The sequence below is a fragment of the Thunnus thynnus genome, chromosome 10, assembly GCF_963924715.1.
Source record: "Thunnus thynnus chromosome 10, fThuThy2.1, whole genome shotgun sequence".
NCBI lineage: Eukaryota > Metazoa > Chordata > Actinopteri > Scombriformes > Scombridae > Thunnus > Thunnus thynnus.
The window spans coordinates 29,818,394-29,838,267 of NC_089526.1; the positions used below are offsets into that span (position 1 = coordinate 29,818,394).

A 19,874-nucleotide genomic window follows, 5' to 3' on the forward strand; every position below is an offset into this window, starting at 1 on the left:
TATAACTATATGTATAGACTCTTAACAGCAGGAGGCTGTAACCTGCACCATCCACACTCTGTAATCACTGCTGTTTATGGCTGCATAAAACAACACACACACACAAACACTCGCTCCCTCTCCTTCCCTCACTTTCAAACACACACACACACACACACACACATTTATAGCTGCTGTCTGTCTCACTGGCTGTGTGATTATTACCGTCTGGTTCGGGGCTCTTATCAGTGTTGTGACGGAAGTGGCTGACGGACACACGCATGCACGCACACACGCCCGTTCGCTGACACACACCTTTGCCCTCCCCGCCTCTCTCTCTCGCTCCCTCTCTCCATTACTTTTCTTTCTCTTTTCATCGTCTTCCCCCCCCCCCTCTCTCGGCTGTGCTCTGTGCTTCCTCTGGTGGCAGTAGTGGGGTGGCGTTGCGTCTGCGCTCGGCCTGCCGAGCCGTGTGCCAGTTCAGGAGATTGGCATTAAAGCCAGACATGAGCTCATCGGCCCAGCTGGGCAGACAGCCCATTACAATGCTCAGCAGGGCCCTACCGCAGGGGTGAAAAGAGCTCAATACCTGCTGATTATCTACTCTTTCTCTCTGTCTGTGTCCCTCTCTCCCTGCTTCACTTGCTTTTGCTTTCACTCTATTTCTTCTTCTCTCCTCCTCTCTCCTCTCCTCTCCTCTCCTCTTCTCTTCTCCTCTCCTCTCTTCTCCTCCTCTCTTCTCTTCTCCTCTCTTCTCCTCTTTTCCCCTCCCTTCTCTTCTCTTCTCTTCTCTTCCCCTCTCTTCTCCTCTTTTCTCCTCTCCTCTTCTCTTCTCCTCTCTTCTCTTCTCTTCTCTTCTCTTCTCTTCTCTTCTCTTCTCTTCTCTTCTCTTCTCTTCTCTTCTCTCACTAATTCACTCTGTCTGGCATCCTCTACCTCAGGCTCTGTCTATCTCTCTCTTGATCTGTCTTATTCAATCTGTCTTTCTCTCATTCAAACTCCAACTGAGACACACACACTCTGTCTATCTATCTATCTCTCTGTCTGTCTGTCTGTCATTCTCCTTTCTCTTTTTCTTTCTATCTGTCTCACAAACACAACTTTTCAGTAAGCGCTGTGGTGTCATTGCAGTGGTGCCTGCGGCAGTAAGAGAGGTAGGGAGGGGTGGTTTTTGAAATGATGGGTGGAAGCGAAGTGTGTGAGTTTGTGTGCGTGCGTGTGTGTGTGTGTGTGTGTGTATAGAAATGACAGGGGTGGGAAACCAGACAGCTGGTGCACCTGTGCGGACAGGATATGACACGGCACTGCAGCCAGACAAGGGCAGGAAGCAGCAAATATTATGTGGCATGCCAGATGTTTTTATTGAACGCAACTCTCTACTCTGCAATCTGACTGTCTGGAGTGGCCTTTCTGTTACTTAGCGCTCCGCTGAAGACGCAGAGCTAACAGTCGATGCCTAACCAAACACTCTCACTCACTCTCTCTCTCGCTCTCTCTCTCGCTCTCTCTTCCCCCCTCTCTCTCTCTCTCTCTCTCGCTCTCCAGCTTTGTCAGCTGGTGAGATGCATTGCGGTTAATTCATGAATCCCATTCAGCCTTGGTATTAAGGCTGAGTCATATCCATCTTTTGTTCTGACATTTGGAATGGCATTCAGTAATACTGACTCCACACAGAAGTCGCGGGGTGTTTGGAGTTATTAGTCTGACTGAAAATGTTATGTTAAGAGTCAAAATGGATTATCGTCACATACAAGTGCTTCCATCTCACAACTTCCATGATGAAGGCTGCGCCCATAGGAGGAATTTTAGTGATGCAGAATGGAAACTACTTAACTGCACTGGATGTAAGTGTGTTGTGTAAAATTGCGGTACTGCATGTTGAATCATGTGCTTAGAGTTCATGTAGCCAGTTTGCACTAATCTCATCTCCCTTTGTATTAAATCTTATTAAACTATACAACCAAACATATATGGACACTAAGTTTACACCCATATGAAATGAGTGAACATGTCACTCCAGCAACACGGGTATTATTCTGCTGCTATGACAGCCTCCACTCTTGGAGCTTTAGTGAGGCAAAACTCATGATGGGCGATGAAGCCTGGATTTTATTCGCCATTTCATTCCATCCCAAAGGTGTCAGAAAGTTAGAAAACCATCCTTAGTTGCTTTCACACCCGTGGTTTGGTTTATTTGCTCCACATAGAGGAAAAAATCATACATTGTTGCCTTTTAGTTTCTAGTCACAGGCTTATTTCAAACAAACCAGGAGTAAGTAAAGCTTTATTTATATAGAGCTTTTCAAAACTAGGGTTACAGAGTGCTTCACAGTTACAAAAGAATGATAAAAGCATTTTAATAAATGATTACAGCACAAGCATTTTTTTTCCAGAAATAAAAACAAATCAGGTCAAAGAGGTTTTGAAACACTGATCTTACTCCCAGAGGTAGATTTGATATGGTAGATTTCCATAGTCTAGGATCCAGGACAGAAAAAGCTTCATCACGACCAGGAGCCCTTGTTCTGATGACCTGAGAGGCCTGGTGGACCTGTAGGGGATTAGTACCTCATTGATGAACAATGGAGCCAAATTGTCAAGTGCCATAAAAGTAATTGGAAGGATTTTAAATTCAATCTTAAAATGAACAGCATGCCAGTGTAATGAAGCCAGCACTGTGAAGTCTTTGTTGGTAAAGAAGGAGTTAACATCACACTGCACAGACTAACTCTCAGTGGACAATTCTGTTGACTTTCATCCTGCATCATCGGTGCAACGTGTTTACGAGCTCACCGAGAAATAACCAATTATGAGCGTAATAAGTCAAGATTGCAACTGAACCGCATTTTATGAAAAACATGTAGAAACAGGAATAAGAGGACCAAAAACAACAGATGTGCAGAGTTTCTTTTCAGGATCCTGTGTGTCTGACCAGGACTTATAATATCCTGTATTGACATAGTTTCAGCTTTAAACTGCAGTCCAGCATCTGGTGTATGTTGAGGAAACAGGAAGATTTTCATACATGCCGATGTTATGAATATAATAAACACAATGAATGCTCTTAACTTGTGCATCAGTAAAACAGCCACAATTCTACGCTAACATTACTTTGTTATTTTTACTTTTATGCTAACGTGACTTTATGTGAGGGGAGCTTCTGTGCTTCTGCTGCTCACACTCACAGTTCATCTCTCACTACCTGTACAGCTAACACTCTGTAGTCTGTATCAGTGTTATCATGGCTACTAGCTACTTTTTAGAAATGCAAGAATGAGTGTGACATAGAGATTCACCTCAACAGTATTTTTTTTTCTGGTTTCCAACTAAGTTGTTTTATTACTTAATACTGAAAAATGTTTGTGCTTTGTGCAACCTTGATTGTTTGTAAAAGGGAAATCCGTCTGTTAGATCGCTTTCTCGACACCTCATGGCTTTAATAGCAGTTTAGCTTTTCAATTCATTCCAATATGTTGTGGTTTGGTCTGCTTTGCTTTCAAACCACGACCGAACGGCACCAGAGTCTGATTAGAACCAGACTGAGACCCTCCTCCTTCAGACGGTCTGGGTCCAGCTGTTTAGTCTGCACCAGAGTTTGATTGACAGCAGCCTGAATGAAGAGAATAAAACAGGCAAACGCACCAAAGTTGGAAGTACATTATCATCTAAAATATCATTTAGCATTAAGATTTCCCTTCATGCTTAATGCTTCCCAGTGGTTGTAAGAGGTCGATACCCAAACCAGGAAAACAAGCCCCAGACCTGAAGTACACAAAATACACATACTGTCAATTTAGTGTAAATGTTAGTCCCTTCCTAAAATCCTGAATTTTGTATTATATCTATGCTTTCATCATTAAACAGCACACTATGATTCACAGCAAATGTGTGCTATCTGTCAATCTTGACTCCTCTCCTCTCCTTAGTCCTGTAGTCCCTGCAAGAACAGAGCACATCTCTATAAAATAAGCTGTAGGATGGGACGCTTTCATTTTCCCAGCGTCCTCCTCTGTGTTCCCTTGTGATTTCTAATGAAGACGAGGCGTAATTGATTCAAAGCTCAAAGTGGTGCCCGGGAGACGGCTTGGGTATCAGAAGTAATGGAGCGACAGAGAAGAGACGCGAGGAGAACTGAAGCAGACACCAGAGAGCTGGAACAGTTTTTTCCAGTCCATGTTTGGGGATGATGTATGAAACAATCCATTTTCCCTGCTGAGCCACAAGATGGCGCTATGAAGTAGTGTCTCTTTCAGCACCACATGGGCTCAGATGGAGAACCCGCTCTGGATGTGAGGGTTTTTTTTCAGAGAGGGGAGGGATAGACCTGCCTTCCACTGAGGCCTGTACCGTGCTGCTTTTTTCAGTATCAGCCTGATCGCAGCCCTGATGTGTTCAGGGCCTCGTCACAAAACGTCTCAACTGAACATTCAAGCGTTTGTGGCTTGATGAGAGGATATTTTTCATTGCTTCTTGAGTAAAACTTATCAGGCTGCGTGTGAGGCTGCAAGCAGGAAACGTCCTTAAGCTTTATGTTAAAATGTAATGTACATCTGAACACACACACACACACATTCCCGTTGCTTCAAATAAAGCTGTGGTGGTAATGTCATCAGTCTGCTGTACACAGGGTGGTGGTGTTTCCTTTCCCTTGCCTGCCTTTAATATTAAAGGGAAAGAAAAAAAACATATTTTCAGATCTTTTCGAGGGTGTAACATGAACATGTCATGCTCTGGATTCAAACGGTCACAAAACAACAGCAGCAGTAACACACAGTGAACTCCTGAATAAGCATGAAAGCCCTGTGTAAGCAGGAAAGCCCGATGCAAAGTTCCTAAAATAGGCTCATCCGCACGTGCCGAGCGTGATAAACCTATCAACCCTAAAGTTAGTATTCCTCAAATACACGATGAGACAGACGTTTCACGAGAGAGACACAGAGAGGCTGTGTGTGTGCAGTGTGTGCGTGTGTGTGTGTGTGTGTGTGTGTGCAGACTGCAGTCAGGGGGGATGGTAGGGGAGCTGGTAGACTAGAGTGCATTTGGTATTCAGCCGTGCCTAGTATTTATCTGTCTGCTGGCTGTCTAGTCTGGTCTGGCCTGTTAGTGGTGTCACCCTGCGTGCTCCCCAGGGGACTAAATTGACGCTCCAGACAGACTGTGCGTGTGTGTCTGAGTGTGTGTGTGTGTGTGTTGTGCAGTGGTGTTGGGGTGTTTGTGCTTGGGTAGAGGTGGTTTCGCAGGAGGGAGAATCAATGTGAGGCTGTCTGTGTATAAGAGCGTGTCTGGGGTGTGCGTGCATGTCTGAGGTGTGTTTTTTTTATATGTGTGCGAGGACATGAGAGTGACCTCAAATCAAGGCAGAGGGGAAAAAAAAAATGCTCCTCAGTGTCTGGATTGATATTGCTTCTTTAGCTGACAAGACAGCAGCACCTCAATTTGTTGCTTCAATAAAATTATGACAGCTGCCAGGCGTTTTGAAATTGCGTCAGGGTCACGCGTGTTTTTTTTTTTTTTCTTCTCTCCTCCAAAAGTGTCAGCTCGCTCATGGAGCAGTGTGGAATTCACTGGAAGCCGTCAAGGAAAATATTTTTGCATGATTGGATATAGAACTTGGCCAGTGATGCGACACTTAATGCATAACATCTGTTGGAGGTCTTTGCTTTTCCCATTTACTTATTTTCCTTCACTGAGGTCCATTTCATTTTATTGCCTATGGTTACTGGTGTCCTAGAGCAGGCATTTCCCAAACTGTTTGCAGTCAAAGCCCATATATATGATCAGATTCTCTCCCATGAATTTGAATAAATGTTACTTTTATGATTTCCTGCAAAAAAAAAAAAGGTGATTTGTGTTTTTCTCTGCCTGTCCTGTGCACAGATGAAATAAATCTTAGTGTAAACTTGCTGTGGTTTTATTGGAGGACCACCTGGACTCCTGTCAGTGACTGTCTATGGTCCATAGACCACAGTTTGGGAACCTGCTGGTCTAGAGTGGCATTCAGAGCCTCTCTCAGATTTGAACAGCCTAGTTTATTTATAGACTGCAGACGGTCCTGCGCTAGAGTGTGTGTGTGTGTGTGTGTGTGTGTGTGTGTGTGTGTGTGTTGGTTGGTTGGGAGCATTGCACTGTTGGTTAGAATCAGAGGGGATGTGGTGGGGTGGAGGGGATGGGATGAGAGGTGGGGGTCTTGCCTCTCTGCTGCACATGTGCCCCTGAACCACAAGACTGGTGCGGGGGTCACCTCAAGGTTAGCCCCTTCAAAGAGCCGTCTCCATTGGCTGCGGCCCGCCGTAACAAGGGAGTGAAACTCGAAGCGCTCTCCCCACCCTCCCCAAATAACACACCAGACCGACCAGTCCCGGCCCGGCCTCCCCCCCCCCATCTCCCCCTTCTCCCCTCTCTCTCCCCCCTCCTCTGCTCTGCTCTCCCACAGCCATTGTCAACCACGACCCGGCCGTCTGCTAGCTTTCTGAGTCAGGTCAGCCCCCACCCCTCCAACCCACCCATGTACACCCACCCCCCTGCAACCCAGACACACACACATACACACACACACAAACATACAACTCCTGTCCCATCCCTTCTCCATTGCTGCCTTCAAGTGCTCCTCGTACTGTGCTATTTCCTTCTTGTGAAGATGTATGTCAATGCACATTCAGGTGCTTTTGGTGAGAAATAATAACAAAATGAACCTTGCAAACAGAGGATTTTATTTTTGATTAACTGTTTTATTCTGCGGGGCTACTGTGAAAATAATATGCATATAAGTGTATTGTATGGTATTTTCAATATTCACTTCAGTGTTTTCTGTGCTTCAAGCAACGACACCGGTCTAAACAATCAAGAAACTTAGAAAGCCTTGTCTGCTCAACAGAAGCAGCCCTTTCAGCTGTACAAATTGTAATATTTATGAATAGCCAGCTAGTACGATAGCCAATTAATGCATTCTGCAGCTAATATATGCAAGGGCATTCATGAATACTAACTACTGACACCAGACAGCACCACACTAAGCATAACTGAAACAGAGGCCCCTGCAAAACAAAAAAGGCTTTTCAGTCATTTAGTGACTTACTAAGACCTGAAACATTTTGTTTGGCTTTGTCAAATAATCACTAGCAAAGAAAAAAATTTTATTAATAAATGCACAGAAAATGAGGCAAAATGAGTACAAATTGTTTTTAGAAACTATATCTGCATATCTATTTTTGATGTAAACAAAACATTTGAACCATGTTTGAAAATTTGTGGATCTCCATCAAACAACCTCAAGTTATTTTTTATTATTTGCACAAAATGTTGTTTTAGTCAGGCACTTTTCTAGTCAGAAGGCTTAAACACGCCCTGACTTGTGTGTCATAGTTAATCCAGACTCTCACAGTTTGTGTTTTACAGGGTGATGTTGGGGTATGGCAATTCATCATGTTTTTGGATCTATTAGTGTATTTTTAAGTCTTTTTAGTCTTATCTTTTTAATAGTGATATTTCCCACCGCTCCTGAAGGCAGCGCTGCTCTTTCCCCCTGTCTGTCCCTCCTCTGCAGCCCTCTGATTCGCCAGCGCGGCCGTCTGTCAGTGTGTGGGCGGGTCTTGAGCCCGCTGTGTCTGCTCCGGTCTAGTAGAGGAAGGACAGCTGCTCTGAGCGGCGGAGGAAGGAACGGAAAAAAACTGTACTATGCGTTAGCCACAGGCAATGGCTCATCCTGAAATCTCCGACTAATTCACTTTTCGAGCCGCTCCGAGACAAACATGGCGTGAGAAAAACCGTGGAAAATAAGTGCGAAACTGTCGGGAGTTACTCGTAGCGGCGGACTCTGCTGCCGCTGTCTGGAAGTTTTTCGTTGTTTTCCCGTCGGGGGGCCCCGACGGTGGCGGCGGCGGCTCTCTCCCCGGAGCGGTGTCCCGGTCTGCCCAGCCCCATGCAAAACCTAACGGCCCCTGGCGGCCCCGGCAACTCCAATGTCACCTGCTCCTGCAACTGCACCGCTTCCCAGCCACAGGGAATGGAGATATGTGAGTAACATTAGTTGCGTTTCCCCTGACCTTAAAAACCTACCGAGAGACTTTACTGCCTAATCCGTTTTATGTGCAGTCTCCAGTGTAGCAGCAGAAAGACAACAAATCAGACTTAGTATGCATCCAAGACGGTAAACCAGCTCTGCTGTGAACTCGCTATGGGCCGTTTCCTTCAGCACAGTCTTTATAGTATCTCTATAATAATGTTACTTCTCTGGGGACTTACAGTATGTCTGCGCTATCTAGTAGAAACTTTATGGTGACCCTGCTGTACTTACTGGCATTTATAATCTCCTTTGTTGTCTTTATGTGACTTGAAGTGTGTCAGTAGCACACAGAATTGAGTTTATAGTGATTTATGGTATGTTGGAGCTCTTATCGTAGCCATAAATATTACATGAACATACTGTAGTGCTCAACAGTTAACTTGAAGTGACAAATAGCCTAATTAATGGATCACTATAACACTGTGCAGACTTATAAATGTGTTATAGACTTACTGTAGTTTATAGACTAGTTTATAATAGTAACTATTCTATTGTGAGCTCAAAGTTTCCTGCTTAACTTTTGTCAGACGTTTCCTGCCACAGGGGTTGGTTTTATATTAATACTTGCAGATGTAGCCCCATAGGCCTGCAGGGCTGTGCATATGCTCTGAGGGATCACCACAGAGGGTTAAATAGTTTGCCTGTCAGCATAGACAGGAAACGCTGGAATGGTATGTTATGTCTGTCTGCCTTCTGAGCAGCCCAGAGAGAAACTATCATTATCAGCTCTGCCCTAATGCTGCTGCCTGCTAGATCCACTGCAGATGTTCCTCTTTATGCGTTCAGAGAGCAGACAGACGAACACATGCAGGCAGGTAGAAACGCAGAAGACAGTCAGACAGTGTATGTATCCGGTCTGACTGACTGACTGACAGACGAAGACAAATAAACAGGAGACGGGGCGCATAGCAGACACGCAGACAGGCGGGTAGAGTCATAACCAGACAGGAAGACAAGAACCGGCAGAGATATAAACAGAGATGCGGACAGACACTTCCGAAGCCAGACAGGCAGACATATTGACAGACAGACATGCAGACACACAGACAAGCTACAGACAGACAGAGTTACAGTGATGTGTAATTTCCATTGGGGCCGAGGCCAGGCCTGGGCAACGTGAGGTGAACGCGGGATATTAGATTTAGATTTGGCAGCATAACGTGGATGCGCTGACGCCACATTGTAACCAAGAAGTGTGTGTGTATGTGTGTGTGTTTGTCTGGCAGACGGACTGTTGCTCCACCATTTGTTTTCTGTGGCATCATCATATTGCCGGCCAGGAAAAACACACAGAGTTTAGGCGTGAACTGGTGCATCCACACACACACACACACACACACACTAATACAGCAGAGAGCTTAATTAGATAATCCAGTAGAACTGCCTCAGACTTCTAGACTGAGCTGCTGCAACAAAAACAACCCTCAGATGATTGTGTTGATTGATACCTGGAGAGTATTTATCTACAACAACTGTGTAGTGTGTTTTAGATTATGCATGCATCTGTGTTTGGTACTTTGAATAAATGCTGGCCTGGTATTTTCAATGCATTTCTCTTCATCTGAAACGTCTCACTAGTTGGAGGGAGCTCCATTCACAAGTGGTTTGAAATAGCTGTGTCCTACTGTAGTGGCCGTCTGGTTTGAAAAGAGCTCTTGTTTGTCGGCTGTGTTGTCATGCAGACTCGGCAAGGCTGAATAATGTAGCTCATGCTTTGATGATTTCTCTGGCTGAAGAAAAGAGCTACAGTCTGCCTTTTCTTTTTTTTTTCTTTTTTTTTTTTTTTTAAAGCGGAGCGGGCGGTCTCACTGGTGTGTTTCCTCTTTATTCAGACGAGGAGGAAAATTGAAAGGGACTACGAACATAGAGGGATCACAGCGCAGACAGTGTGTCATGGCCGTGAACCAAACCTCAGCCTACACACTGGGATTCACATGTAGGATTTGAGAGGCAAAGACCTTTAACAAGTGTTAACTTTTGCTGTTGCAGTGTTTGGTTTGATTGTGTAGTGCAGTTGTAGGTGTGGTGTTATGAAGTCTTGAGATATTGTTAAGTCCTGAGGTCAAACATCACGGCTTCATGCAGACTTGTTGTATGTGTGTGTATATATATTCTTTCTCTTTAACCTACAGATAACATTCTGACAGAAACTGCTCACAATCCATCAGATTAGAGCTGATATGTACAGTCCCCGCAGGGCGACACCATAGGCAGGTCCTCTGCAAACACTTTCCACTCTTAAGTCATTTAATCTAGTATTGACTCTTATTCCTATCAGTCTTGTCTTTTTTAAACAAGTGGAAATACCATATGCCAACTGTGTGAGGTCATTCGTCTTGAACCTAATGCAAACACACCTCCTTTTCTTCAATCTAAAGACGTCACCTTGATGAAGTGGTTTGTTAGTGATATCAGAACAAAGTGAAACTGCAGCGGCAATCAGGGAAATTTACTTTAACTCACCATTTTCAAAAAGTAGGATTTTAACAGTCAACGTTAAATTACTTATGAGCCTTTATCAGTGTCAGGCAGTAACTTAAACATTGCTTTTTGCTTGTAATCTGTGAGAGAGTCAGAGGAGCTCTGCACAGCCAGAATGTTTAAATGCATATGAAGAAGTTTTATGTTAGTCTAGAGTAGTAAACCCACTCTTCATTGATTTTCACTTGTCACTGAATGCCTCGTCACATTCAGTCTTGTTTACTTTTTCTTTGATCAGTTAGTTCCTGATTGAAGTCGTAGTTTTGCCAATTTTAGACTATTTTATTTCTGCAAACAGTAAAACATGTGTATATTTCTAAGATAAGGTATCAAAAGAAGTTCAATTTGGTAGCAGAACCAACACTCATGACATCAGCACTAGTATTTCTAATCATACCCTAACTATGAGGAAAAGTTTTTATTATGGCTGCAACCTCTGATTGTTTTCTTTATCGATTGATTGTTTAGTCTATAGAATGTCAGAACGTAGTGAAAATGTCATCACAACTTCCTAAAGCCCGAGCTGACATCTTCAAACTGCCAGTTAGGTGCGACTAACAGTCAAAAATCCAAAGATATTCAGTTTATTAAAGCAGCAAGTGAGTGATGACGTTTGATAGCTTGAAAATGACTCAAACAATTAATTGATTACCAAAGTACTGATCATTTTCCTATCGACTCATAGTTGCAGCTTTAGTTTGCATATGTGGCTCTCCTCAGAAAGCGCTGCGTGGAATATTCCCAGAATATCTTCATCATCCTCCGTGTGAGGTAACGCCTTCAGATGCACACACAGCAACACAGCAGTATACGTGTGCACTCTTGGGACAGACCGGGGTCCATGTGTCAGAGACCTGAGTGGCTGTGTGTGTCTCTGTGTATGTAACAGTCAGCCTGCAGCGGGGGCCAGCCAGCCAGGCGGATGTAAACGGCCTGATCTGTAATCCTGTGTATGAGTGGTGTTAGTGTGTAGGTGGCAGCAGGGTCATCTGTCAACTACCTCAGGCCAAACACGCACACGGCTACTTGTTGACTCTCCCTCAAACACATACACTAAAGATGTACACAGAGGCACATGCGCTCACATTTACACCTAGATATATGCACACACACACACACACACACACACACACACGCAGACAGGCACTCTCAGGCTCAGCCAATATTTACCCTGCAGTCTCCAGCCAGACAGCCAATCCAATCTCTCACTAAGCTCTTTGTTGTTTGTTTTGGGGTTTGTTTTTTTGCCTCTTTTTTTTTTTTGTTGTTTGGTTTGTTTGTGGAGGTGTTGTTGATTTGGAATTAGTTTGGTTTTTATTTAGTTTATTATTAATGAATTCTAATAATGAGCCTTGAAAAAAAAAAAAAAAAAAAGACTTCAAACTCCGAGTCTGAATAGAAATTCAGGGACCTTGGGGAGGGGAGTGGCAAAGACAACCAAACAACAGCACTTAAAAAAAAAAAAAAAAAAAAAAAGATTTTTTTTTTCCTCCCAGACAGACTTCTTTGCGATTACTGCTCCTGTAATTAATTTCACAGGGAATTTCTACACTTGGTTAGTGTCTCTCAATGGAGCTTTATTTAGTCTGCCACCTCTCCTCTCCTGAGCTGAGGGGTTATAGCGGTGAACAGCGGTGCTCGACTTGTTGGGGTGGGGTGGGGGGGGGGTTAAGAAAGAGCTCCTTGTTTTAAGTGAGGAGGTGGTGGCGGCTGTTTTTGCACCATGGAGTTGACCTGCAGACGCACTGCACAGCTCACATTCTGGTACCCAACACACAGCAGAAAATATCCATATTGTAAAGTCATTTGAAGCAAATATAGCTTCAGGCGTCAGCATAGCAGACGTTCTTGTTGCTTTTACTACTATTTAGGATGCAAACATGTATTTAATTAGTCTACATCAAAGTATGTGAAGTTGACACTGAGTGAAACAGGACTGCCACTAACAATCATTTTAATTACTGATGAATCCACGGGTTAATTTCTACATTAACCAGTTATTTTCTGGTCTCTAAAATGTCAGCAAATTATGAAAACTGTCCCTAGAGCCCATGGTGACACTGTCAGTCCACAACCCAAAGATGTTCAGTTCACTATCATAGAGGACCAAGAAAAGCAGAACATGTTCACATTTGAGATGATGGTACTAGTTTTTTTTGCCATTTTCACTTAAAAAATTACTTAAAAGATGAATCGATTATCAAATTTTCTGTCAACAGAGTAACTGATAAATCGACCAATCATTGCAGCTCTAGAGTGAATAAGACTTTCAGGTGTGCAAAAACTAGTAGTGATTGTTAACTTTTTGCAGGACTTGTGAATGAAGTTCTGTGTGTTTTTATATTAAGGATCCCTCAGACCTGTTGTAAGACTTGTAGAAATACTCTCCATTGAATAATAATTAGTATTTGATGTGGTTTTTCCACCAAAAAGTTCAGTGAAGTGATTCAAAAAATGCTTAAAACCACATCTGCAACCTCTTCCTTATTGCAAAAAATCAGAATGTATGAATATTCAAAATATGGTCTGTGCAAATGTTTTATGAGGAAGGAAATACATTCAGCGTGTTTGTTAGGCTTCATGGATGATGTTTGTGTCTTTGTCTGTGTGTTACTGAGCCTCGCAGCAGTGTCCAGCATGTTTAACTGCATACTGTGTCATGTTAACACAGCAGGGCTACAATTTATCATGCCTTTCTTTTTTTTTTTTTTTTTGTATTTTATCTTTTCCTCCACTGTTTCTTTGCCTTAAATCAGCTTGACCACCGTTCACCGTTTTTTCCCAATGTCCTTATCTTGCGGCTGTGCAACCCAGTGTTTTACGAATCAAAGTGACAACCCTCGCAGCTACAGACACTGTGCAAAACGCAGCCCGCAGCAGCTCACTTCACTTTAGCTGAGGTGGGTCAAGTTGAGGCAACGATTTCCCAAAGTCCAAAGCAGTGAGAAAGGTCAATCCTCGTGTCCTTGTACTTGTCCCGGCAGCACCTAACAGTGCTCAGTGCTCCGGCCCCAGCAGCATTCACATCCTCGTCACTGGCTGCTGGGACTCCCTTTGTGTCTAGATTCTGCACCCCCAACCCCTGCACACACACACACACACACACACACACACACACACACAACCTCCTCCCTTAGTTCTCAAAATGCCCTTGGGACCAGGGCAGATTTGTAGTCCTAGTGTGTTTGAAGACAGGCCATCCGTCAAGTGTGTGTGTGTGTGATGGTGATGGTGGGGGGTGGTTTGTAGTCTGCTGTCTCGGTCAACATCTATTTACACACAGTTTGACTGTCTGAGATGCTAAAGAGCTCCTCTGAATGATTTGGTCTGCTGTGCGTCTCATGACTCTCCAGGTCTGTGGACATGGACGGGATCAGAGCGCTGCAATCAGACACACGTAGGCAGACAGTACACAAGCACACACAGCAGCTCTTTTTTTTTTTCTTTTTTTTTAAGCGTCCTAGCCGATTTGTTTTTCCCAGCGTTCAGGCAAATGAAGTGGTTGGCATGTTTATTACCCTTTGTGAACCCTCGTCTCCTCCTTTTACATGAAACAAAGCAGCGATTATTGCTTTGAAATTACAAATGCCGTTTCGCATCGTATGAAAGAAAACAACAGAAAAATCAAACACAAGCGCCGTGCTGCCTGCTATTTGTCAGATTTTTTTTGGGTAATCCATTTATTTATGTGTTCAGGAACACCCAGACAGCGGAATAATGACATGTCTCTTCAAGTGGTTTTCAGGGTTTTCCTTGGATTTTGAAGAGGCTTACGTGGCGCTGGTGTGTGGGGGGCTGTTGGGAGGGCTGTACAAGATCACTTCAGTGAGGGGGGGGGGGTGTTCAGAAACCCGACTGCAAGACAAATACACACGGTCAACTATTTTCATGCCATACACAAAGGAAATCTTTTGCATGACTCCCTGACATTCAAATGATCTTTTGCACACAGAAGAAAAGACTTTACAGGCCGTCTGACGCTGCAGCTCGCACCGCTGAACCACACGTAGCAAATTATGGAATTCTACAACTTTTGTTATTTACACATTATTTAACCCTCCATTCTTGATAACTGCAATTGAAGGAAGCAATGCATCCTCTCCATTGTTGAGTCTGAACACATCACAAAGGGGTCATTTGTATCAGCAACAACTTCCACTCGGTCTGCTGATTAGTTTCCCCTCGTTAGGTCAAAGCACAATACATGTCACCGATGATGTGGAAGGAACTGTAAGTGTGACAGAAGTAGTGGTGAGATGTTGTTTGAATGCAAAAAAGCACATTTAATCAGCGAGCCGCATCTGACGATTGTTAGAGCGGAAGTTTGACCTCATGAGGCGCATGATGAAGAAGGCAGGGCCTGAAACGTTTGTGTGTGTGAGGACTGTTGTCACCTATTTAACAAAAAGAAAAAGTTCTCACCTTTAATATGTGAAATCAGTGGAGTTCTGCTCCTGGTTGGTAGCAACCTGGAGGATTTTAAGAGACTAAATATAAAGGCAACAAGTACAGCTAGTTCTTCTTCTTTGTCATTGGTCAAAATAGTTGCAGCAACATCCGTAGCAGAGTGTGATTGTGCAAGGGGAAACTTGAAATCTGATTTCCTTTTATGCTCTTGGAGATCTGTCTTACTGTCTTTTTTTTTTTTTTTAAAGTAACATGACTAAATCATAAGTACACACAGTTTTAACTCCAGGTGGAAAGGGCTCGTTAGGCGCTGCCTAAACAAGTGTTTTGTCCACAGGCGCTGTTGAAATGATGCCTCTTTGTCAGACTTAACACAAGTTTTATGTGTGTATTTCCAAACAGTGCTAGCAGTGCACTTGGTTTCAACTTTTTTTAAAAAAAGCAGCAGATCAGTTGAAACCAATTTTCACTCCAATTTGATGTCCTCGACTAGAAATTGCTAATCATGTGTATCTGTTTGTTACTGTTTTTAATTGCCTGAATATTACTGCTGTTAAGTATAGTGATTGACAAGCGATTGCGTGTTGCCTAGCAAAACAAAAGCGCCTCTCACTGCTAAATACACCTCTGTTAGACTGCAGGCATAGTGGTGTTTTTAGGGTGATCGATAGTAGTCTGATTTTTTAAATATTGTATAATAGAAAACAGGTAGTAGCAACAAAGAGGCAGTTAGTGCAGAACCCTGTGTGCCAGTATGTTACCCCTACATCAGTGCCAGAGCATTAATCCACTGTATTTTGCTTTTTTTGCATTTTTTATTATATAATTTTTGAGTAAAATGTCCTTTGATGTGTTTGAGGCTCCAACTCTCATGTGGTTGTTATGCTGGCACTCACTAACATGTGTGTTAGTAATGCATGTGCCTTCAGTTGTACTACAGGTCTCACTGTTTTTAAGACAGGACAACTTTCATGAAGTTGGATCAAGTCAACGTCTCAGTGTCATAAATTATATTGTCTAAATTCAGTGTAAACTGTCTGTAATAACTTTAGTTTTGGATAATGGAGTTATTCAGAGCCTCTCTCCTATCCTTGTACCATCTCATCTTTACTGTCAGTGCGGTGCCCTCTTGCCACCCATGCGCTGCCCCGTCAAAGGGGGTAAATCCACCGGCCATGCCAGCTGGGCCGCTGGCTGCGCCCTAACAAGGCCTCGCTCTGACTCTGACCTTATCACAGGAAATTACAAGGATTACACCAGAGGCAGAGAAAGAGAGAAGCAGATGGAGATAAAGACAGAGAGGAGAAGTAGCCTTTGTTTTGTAAATGAAAAAACAACAAAACATCCTGGATTTCTCTCCATAGTTACATACTGCAGGTTGACTATACTGCAGAAGTTTGTGCTGCTCTGTTAGAATCAATGGGATGAGATGTCTTACAGTTATATTGCGGATACAGAAGGTTGATTGTAGGTAATTGATGTAACCCAGATGGTAGTTGATATATCTTCTGCCAAACCTCACACAGCTGTAGATTCTTCTATCTCAACATTCTGTAGTGAGCAAGTGTTGTCTGTGGGGTATTTTATTTTATTTTTTTCCATTTTAACCCAGTTTAACCTCCCAGCCTGGAGTCAAGTAGTACAGGATGTGTGTGGGAGTCAAAAAAAGAAGCCTCTGGTTGCCCAGATCTTTCTCCTTGTCCTCCCTCCCTCCTCTTCAGTCTTAGTGATTCAGAGGACTGTCTGATTTTTGGTCCGTCTCCCTTCCCATCCAGACGCACAAGTCAGACAGCGGTGTCTGATACCCCCCCCCCCCCCTTCGGCAGCCACCAGCTGACCCCAATCAGGCACAGGGCCTGCTCTATTGTCTGGCTGGGGAGAGGACACACACACACACACACGCATGCACACACTCAGACGGGGGGTCAGTGGGAGATAGAGGCTGTCTGGTCTGGCCCTGCCTCTTTGACTCCCAACCCCCAACCATAACACAGCATCTCTCCTCTCTCCTCTCCTCTCCTCTCTTCTCCTCTCCTCCCCTCTTCTCTCTCCTCTCCTCCCCTCTCCTCTCTCTTCTCCTCTCCTCCCCTCTTCTCTCTCCTCTCCTCCCCTCTTCTCTCTCCTCCCCTCTCCTCTCCTCTCTCCTCTCCTCCCCTCTCTTCTCCTCTCTCCTCTTCTCTCCTCCCTTCTCCTCTCCTCTTCTCTCCTCTCTTCTCCTCTCTTGTCTCCTCTCTCCTCTCCTCTTCCCTCTCCTCTTCTCTCCTCTCTTCTCCTCTCCTCTTCTCTCCTCTCTTCTCCTCTCCTCTCTTGTCTCCTCTCTCCTCTCCTCTTCCCTCTCCTCTCTCCTCCTCCTCTTCTCCTCTCTCCTCCCTGCCTTCATGCAGACTCATTGGAGGTCCCATATGTATCTGAGGCTTGTTATGCAAAGTGTTTTGGGTTGGCATTGTCTTGCTAACTAAGTTATCAAGCGTCATCATCTAAATTGATATGTATTCTTGTCTGCAGTGTCAACTTTGCAGACACATGGGATGCACTTTATTTTCACAAAAGAAATCTTTATTCATAAGCAGTATACAATCATTTCATAATAGGTGTATAACACAATATTTTGTAGTTGCGAGCAAATATAACAATATAATGTATTTGCCAACATCTCCTGATAACTGGTGTATCAACATGAATGTGTGCTAACATGGCATGGTTGTAATCTTAATATAATAACATTACTTCTTTATGTTTGAGTACATTTATCAAGAGTTTTAATGCCTGTTAATGACTTGTACATGAGTATAAACAGTTAATAAATACTTTATAGCACTCTGGAAGATGTAATTACAACCATTTTATACTGTGTTATCCAGCATTCATTATCTATTCATACATACACAAGTTATAATTGTTGATAAATACATTGATAAATTGTTAAAATGTCATTATACTTACTTACATGTACGTTAGTGTGTTATAAACCTCTTATTAAAGGACAAATGTGTCTTAAAACAACAGTCAGGTGTCCATATGAAGAGTGAAAGAGGTTTTCCTCACTGTAATCATTCCTCATGTTCATACTGGGTATTAAAAGATCCTTCAAATGTGCTTTCAATGTAAGTGATGGAAGCCAAAATCAACAGTGTGTCCACAGTCATTTTGTGGAAAAATGCATTGTAAAAGTTGATCTGGAGGTTATATGAGTCTTCAGAGTTAGTCATGTCAAGTGGATATCTGACACATTTACAGTCTTTTTAGCATCAAATTCCCTCTTTGTGTTTCCTCAGACAGTGTTTCCCTGTTGAGCTGTGGTGGAAGTATAGTAACAAAAAGAGGAACTTAGGTACTAAAAAGACTGTAATGTTGAAAGATATCTACTTGACTTGACTCATTTGGACTTTTAAATACATTTTTACACAGAAGAACTTCCATCACTTCCATTGTAAGTACATTATGAAGGGATCTTCTGATGGTCAGTATGAACAGGAGGAATGATTACTCCTGATGATGATTTGAAAAATTGTGAACTGGTCCTTTAAGTGTTAACGTGCTGCTTGTAAATGCAGAGAGAGCTTAAAGTAAAGTGTGACCAGTTGACATTCTTGAGAATTATCCTTCAGTGTTCATGTGTCTGGTGCTCCCATCAAACTTTGAATGATGTTTTCATAGAAATAACGATTTGGTGATCATACACTGATTGGTTGTCATGGTAATAATACATCGATGTGTTCAAAGGAGAGAAAGTAGACGAGACAAATGTGTCATGTTGGGTAGTTTAAGTGGCCATTTGTGTTGCCACTTTGTCAAGTTCTCACACACAGTCTTCTCTTATGAGATGGGTTTTTTTTTTTTTTTGAAGGAGGTATTTTTAGTTTTGCATTTGGAAAAACAGAGAGGGAGACAGGGGTGGAGAGATACTTTCTATCGTCTCTGATCTTCACGCTTGGCATTCCTCTGGAAGCTAACGTGGCTCCTGGCTAGCGTTGCTAATGATGATTAGGGCTCCTGCTCTGTGCAGCATTGAGATCCTGTGTGAATTATTAATATAGGTCATAGTCACAGCATCCGGCTTGGCCCAGCCCAGTGCCGTCCCAGCACTATCGCAATACATGGCCCCTGCTTACCCCTGCTTACCCACAGACTGCCCCATCTGTCAGCCAGATTAACCCAGCGGATCACCTACACCGAGGGAGGCTACACAGAGGGTCCCGCCACGATTTGTCCACATCCATGCCGTCATGTGACAAAAAGTTATCCCCTCTTAATGTCTGAGAGTGTAGGAAAGTCTGTGCTTTTTAGATTTGTAATAATGATTCTCCCCATAAACACACTGTCCCCTACCAGTTCTGCAGCACCCTGGGCTCCTCATTTACTGCAATTATGTTTTCATGAGACAGGAATCTTAATGGGAAGAGTTTATGGTTCCTCAGAAGAAACTTGCTTCCCATGATGAATTGCATTTGTATATGTGTGCAAGTAGGCGGGTGGGTGGGACTGTTCAGCAGTCCCATTTCCAGAGCCAAATTGCTTTCCCTCAGTTAATATGTGACTGTTGCTGCAGTGAATGTCTACTAGTCTGGCTGAATGTCTAGGAGCTGGAGTGTGTGTGTGTGTTTGTGTGGGGGTGTGTGTGTGTGTGTGTGTGTGTCAGCCCTGAACAGAGACAGACATGCCCTCTCAGCTGTTTTTTGTCTGCAGGAGCACACAGAGAAAGTCAGACTGCAGCTCCATGCAGTGTTGTTGTATAGCAGTGGATCAGCCTCAGTACAATATTGTCTGATTCTGCTTTGAAAAAAAAAAAAAAAAAGCGCCAATTTTTATTCAGACTAGACTCCCAAATTGTAAAAACGCATCTCTTTAAAAATCTTCTCCTCAGATCTGTCTAAAGGATTTGGCGAAGTGGAAACCCGCAGTGATCTCAATCTGACTTCTGACCTCCTAAAAAGAAAGAGCCGCG

At 43.4% G+C, this 19,874-nt stretch overlaps 1 protein-coding gene across 3 annotated transcripts in view; it reads left to right on the forward strand.

Annotated features, from left to right (window-relative positions):
- Positions 1-19,874, forward strand: part of LOC137191948 (low-density lipoprotein receptor class A domain-containing protein 4-like) — a 228,506-nt gene that overhangs the window by 177,803 nt on the left and 30,829 nt on the right. The window contains exon 1 of one of the 3 annotated variants that reach the window (XM_067602458.1): positions 7,516-7,991. The exons of the other annotated variants lie outside the window; for them this stretch is intronic. Within the exon in view, the coding sequence (XP_067458559.1) occupies positions 7,898-7,991 (94 nt within the window). The 5' untranslated portion in view covers positions 7,516-7,897. Of the gene's footprint in view, positions 1-7,515; positions 7,992-19,874 lie in introns of those variants that run through there. 3 annotated transcript variants of the gene reach the window in all.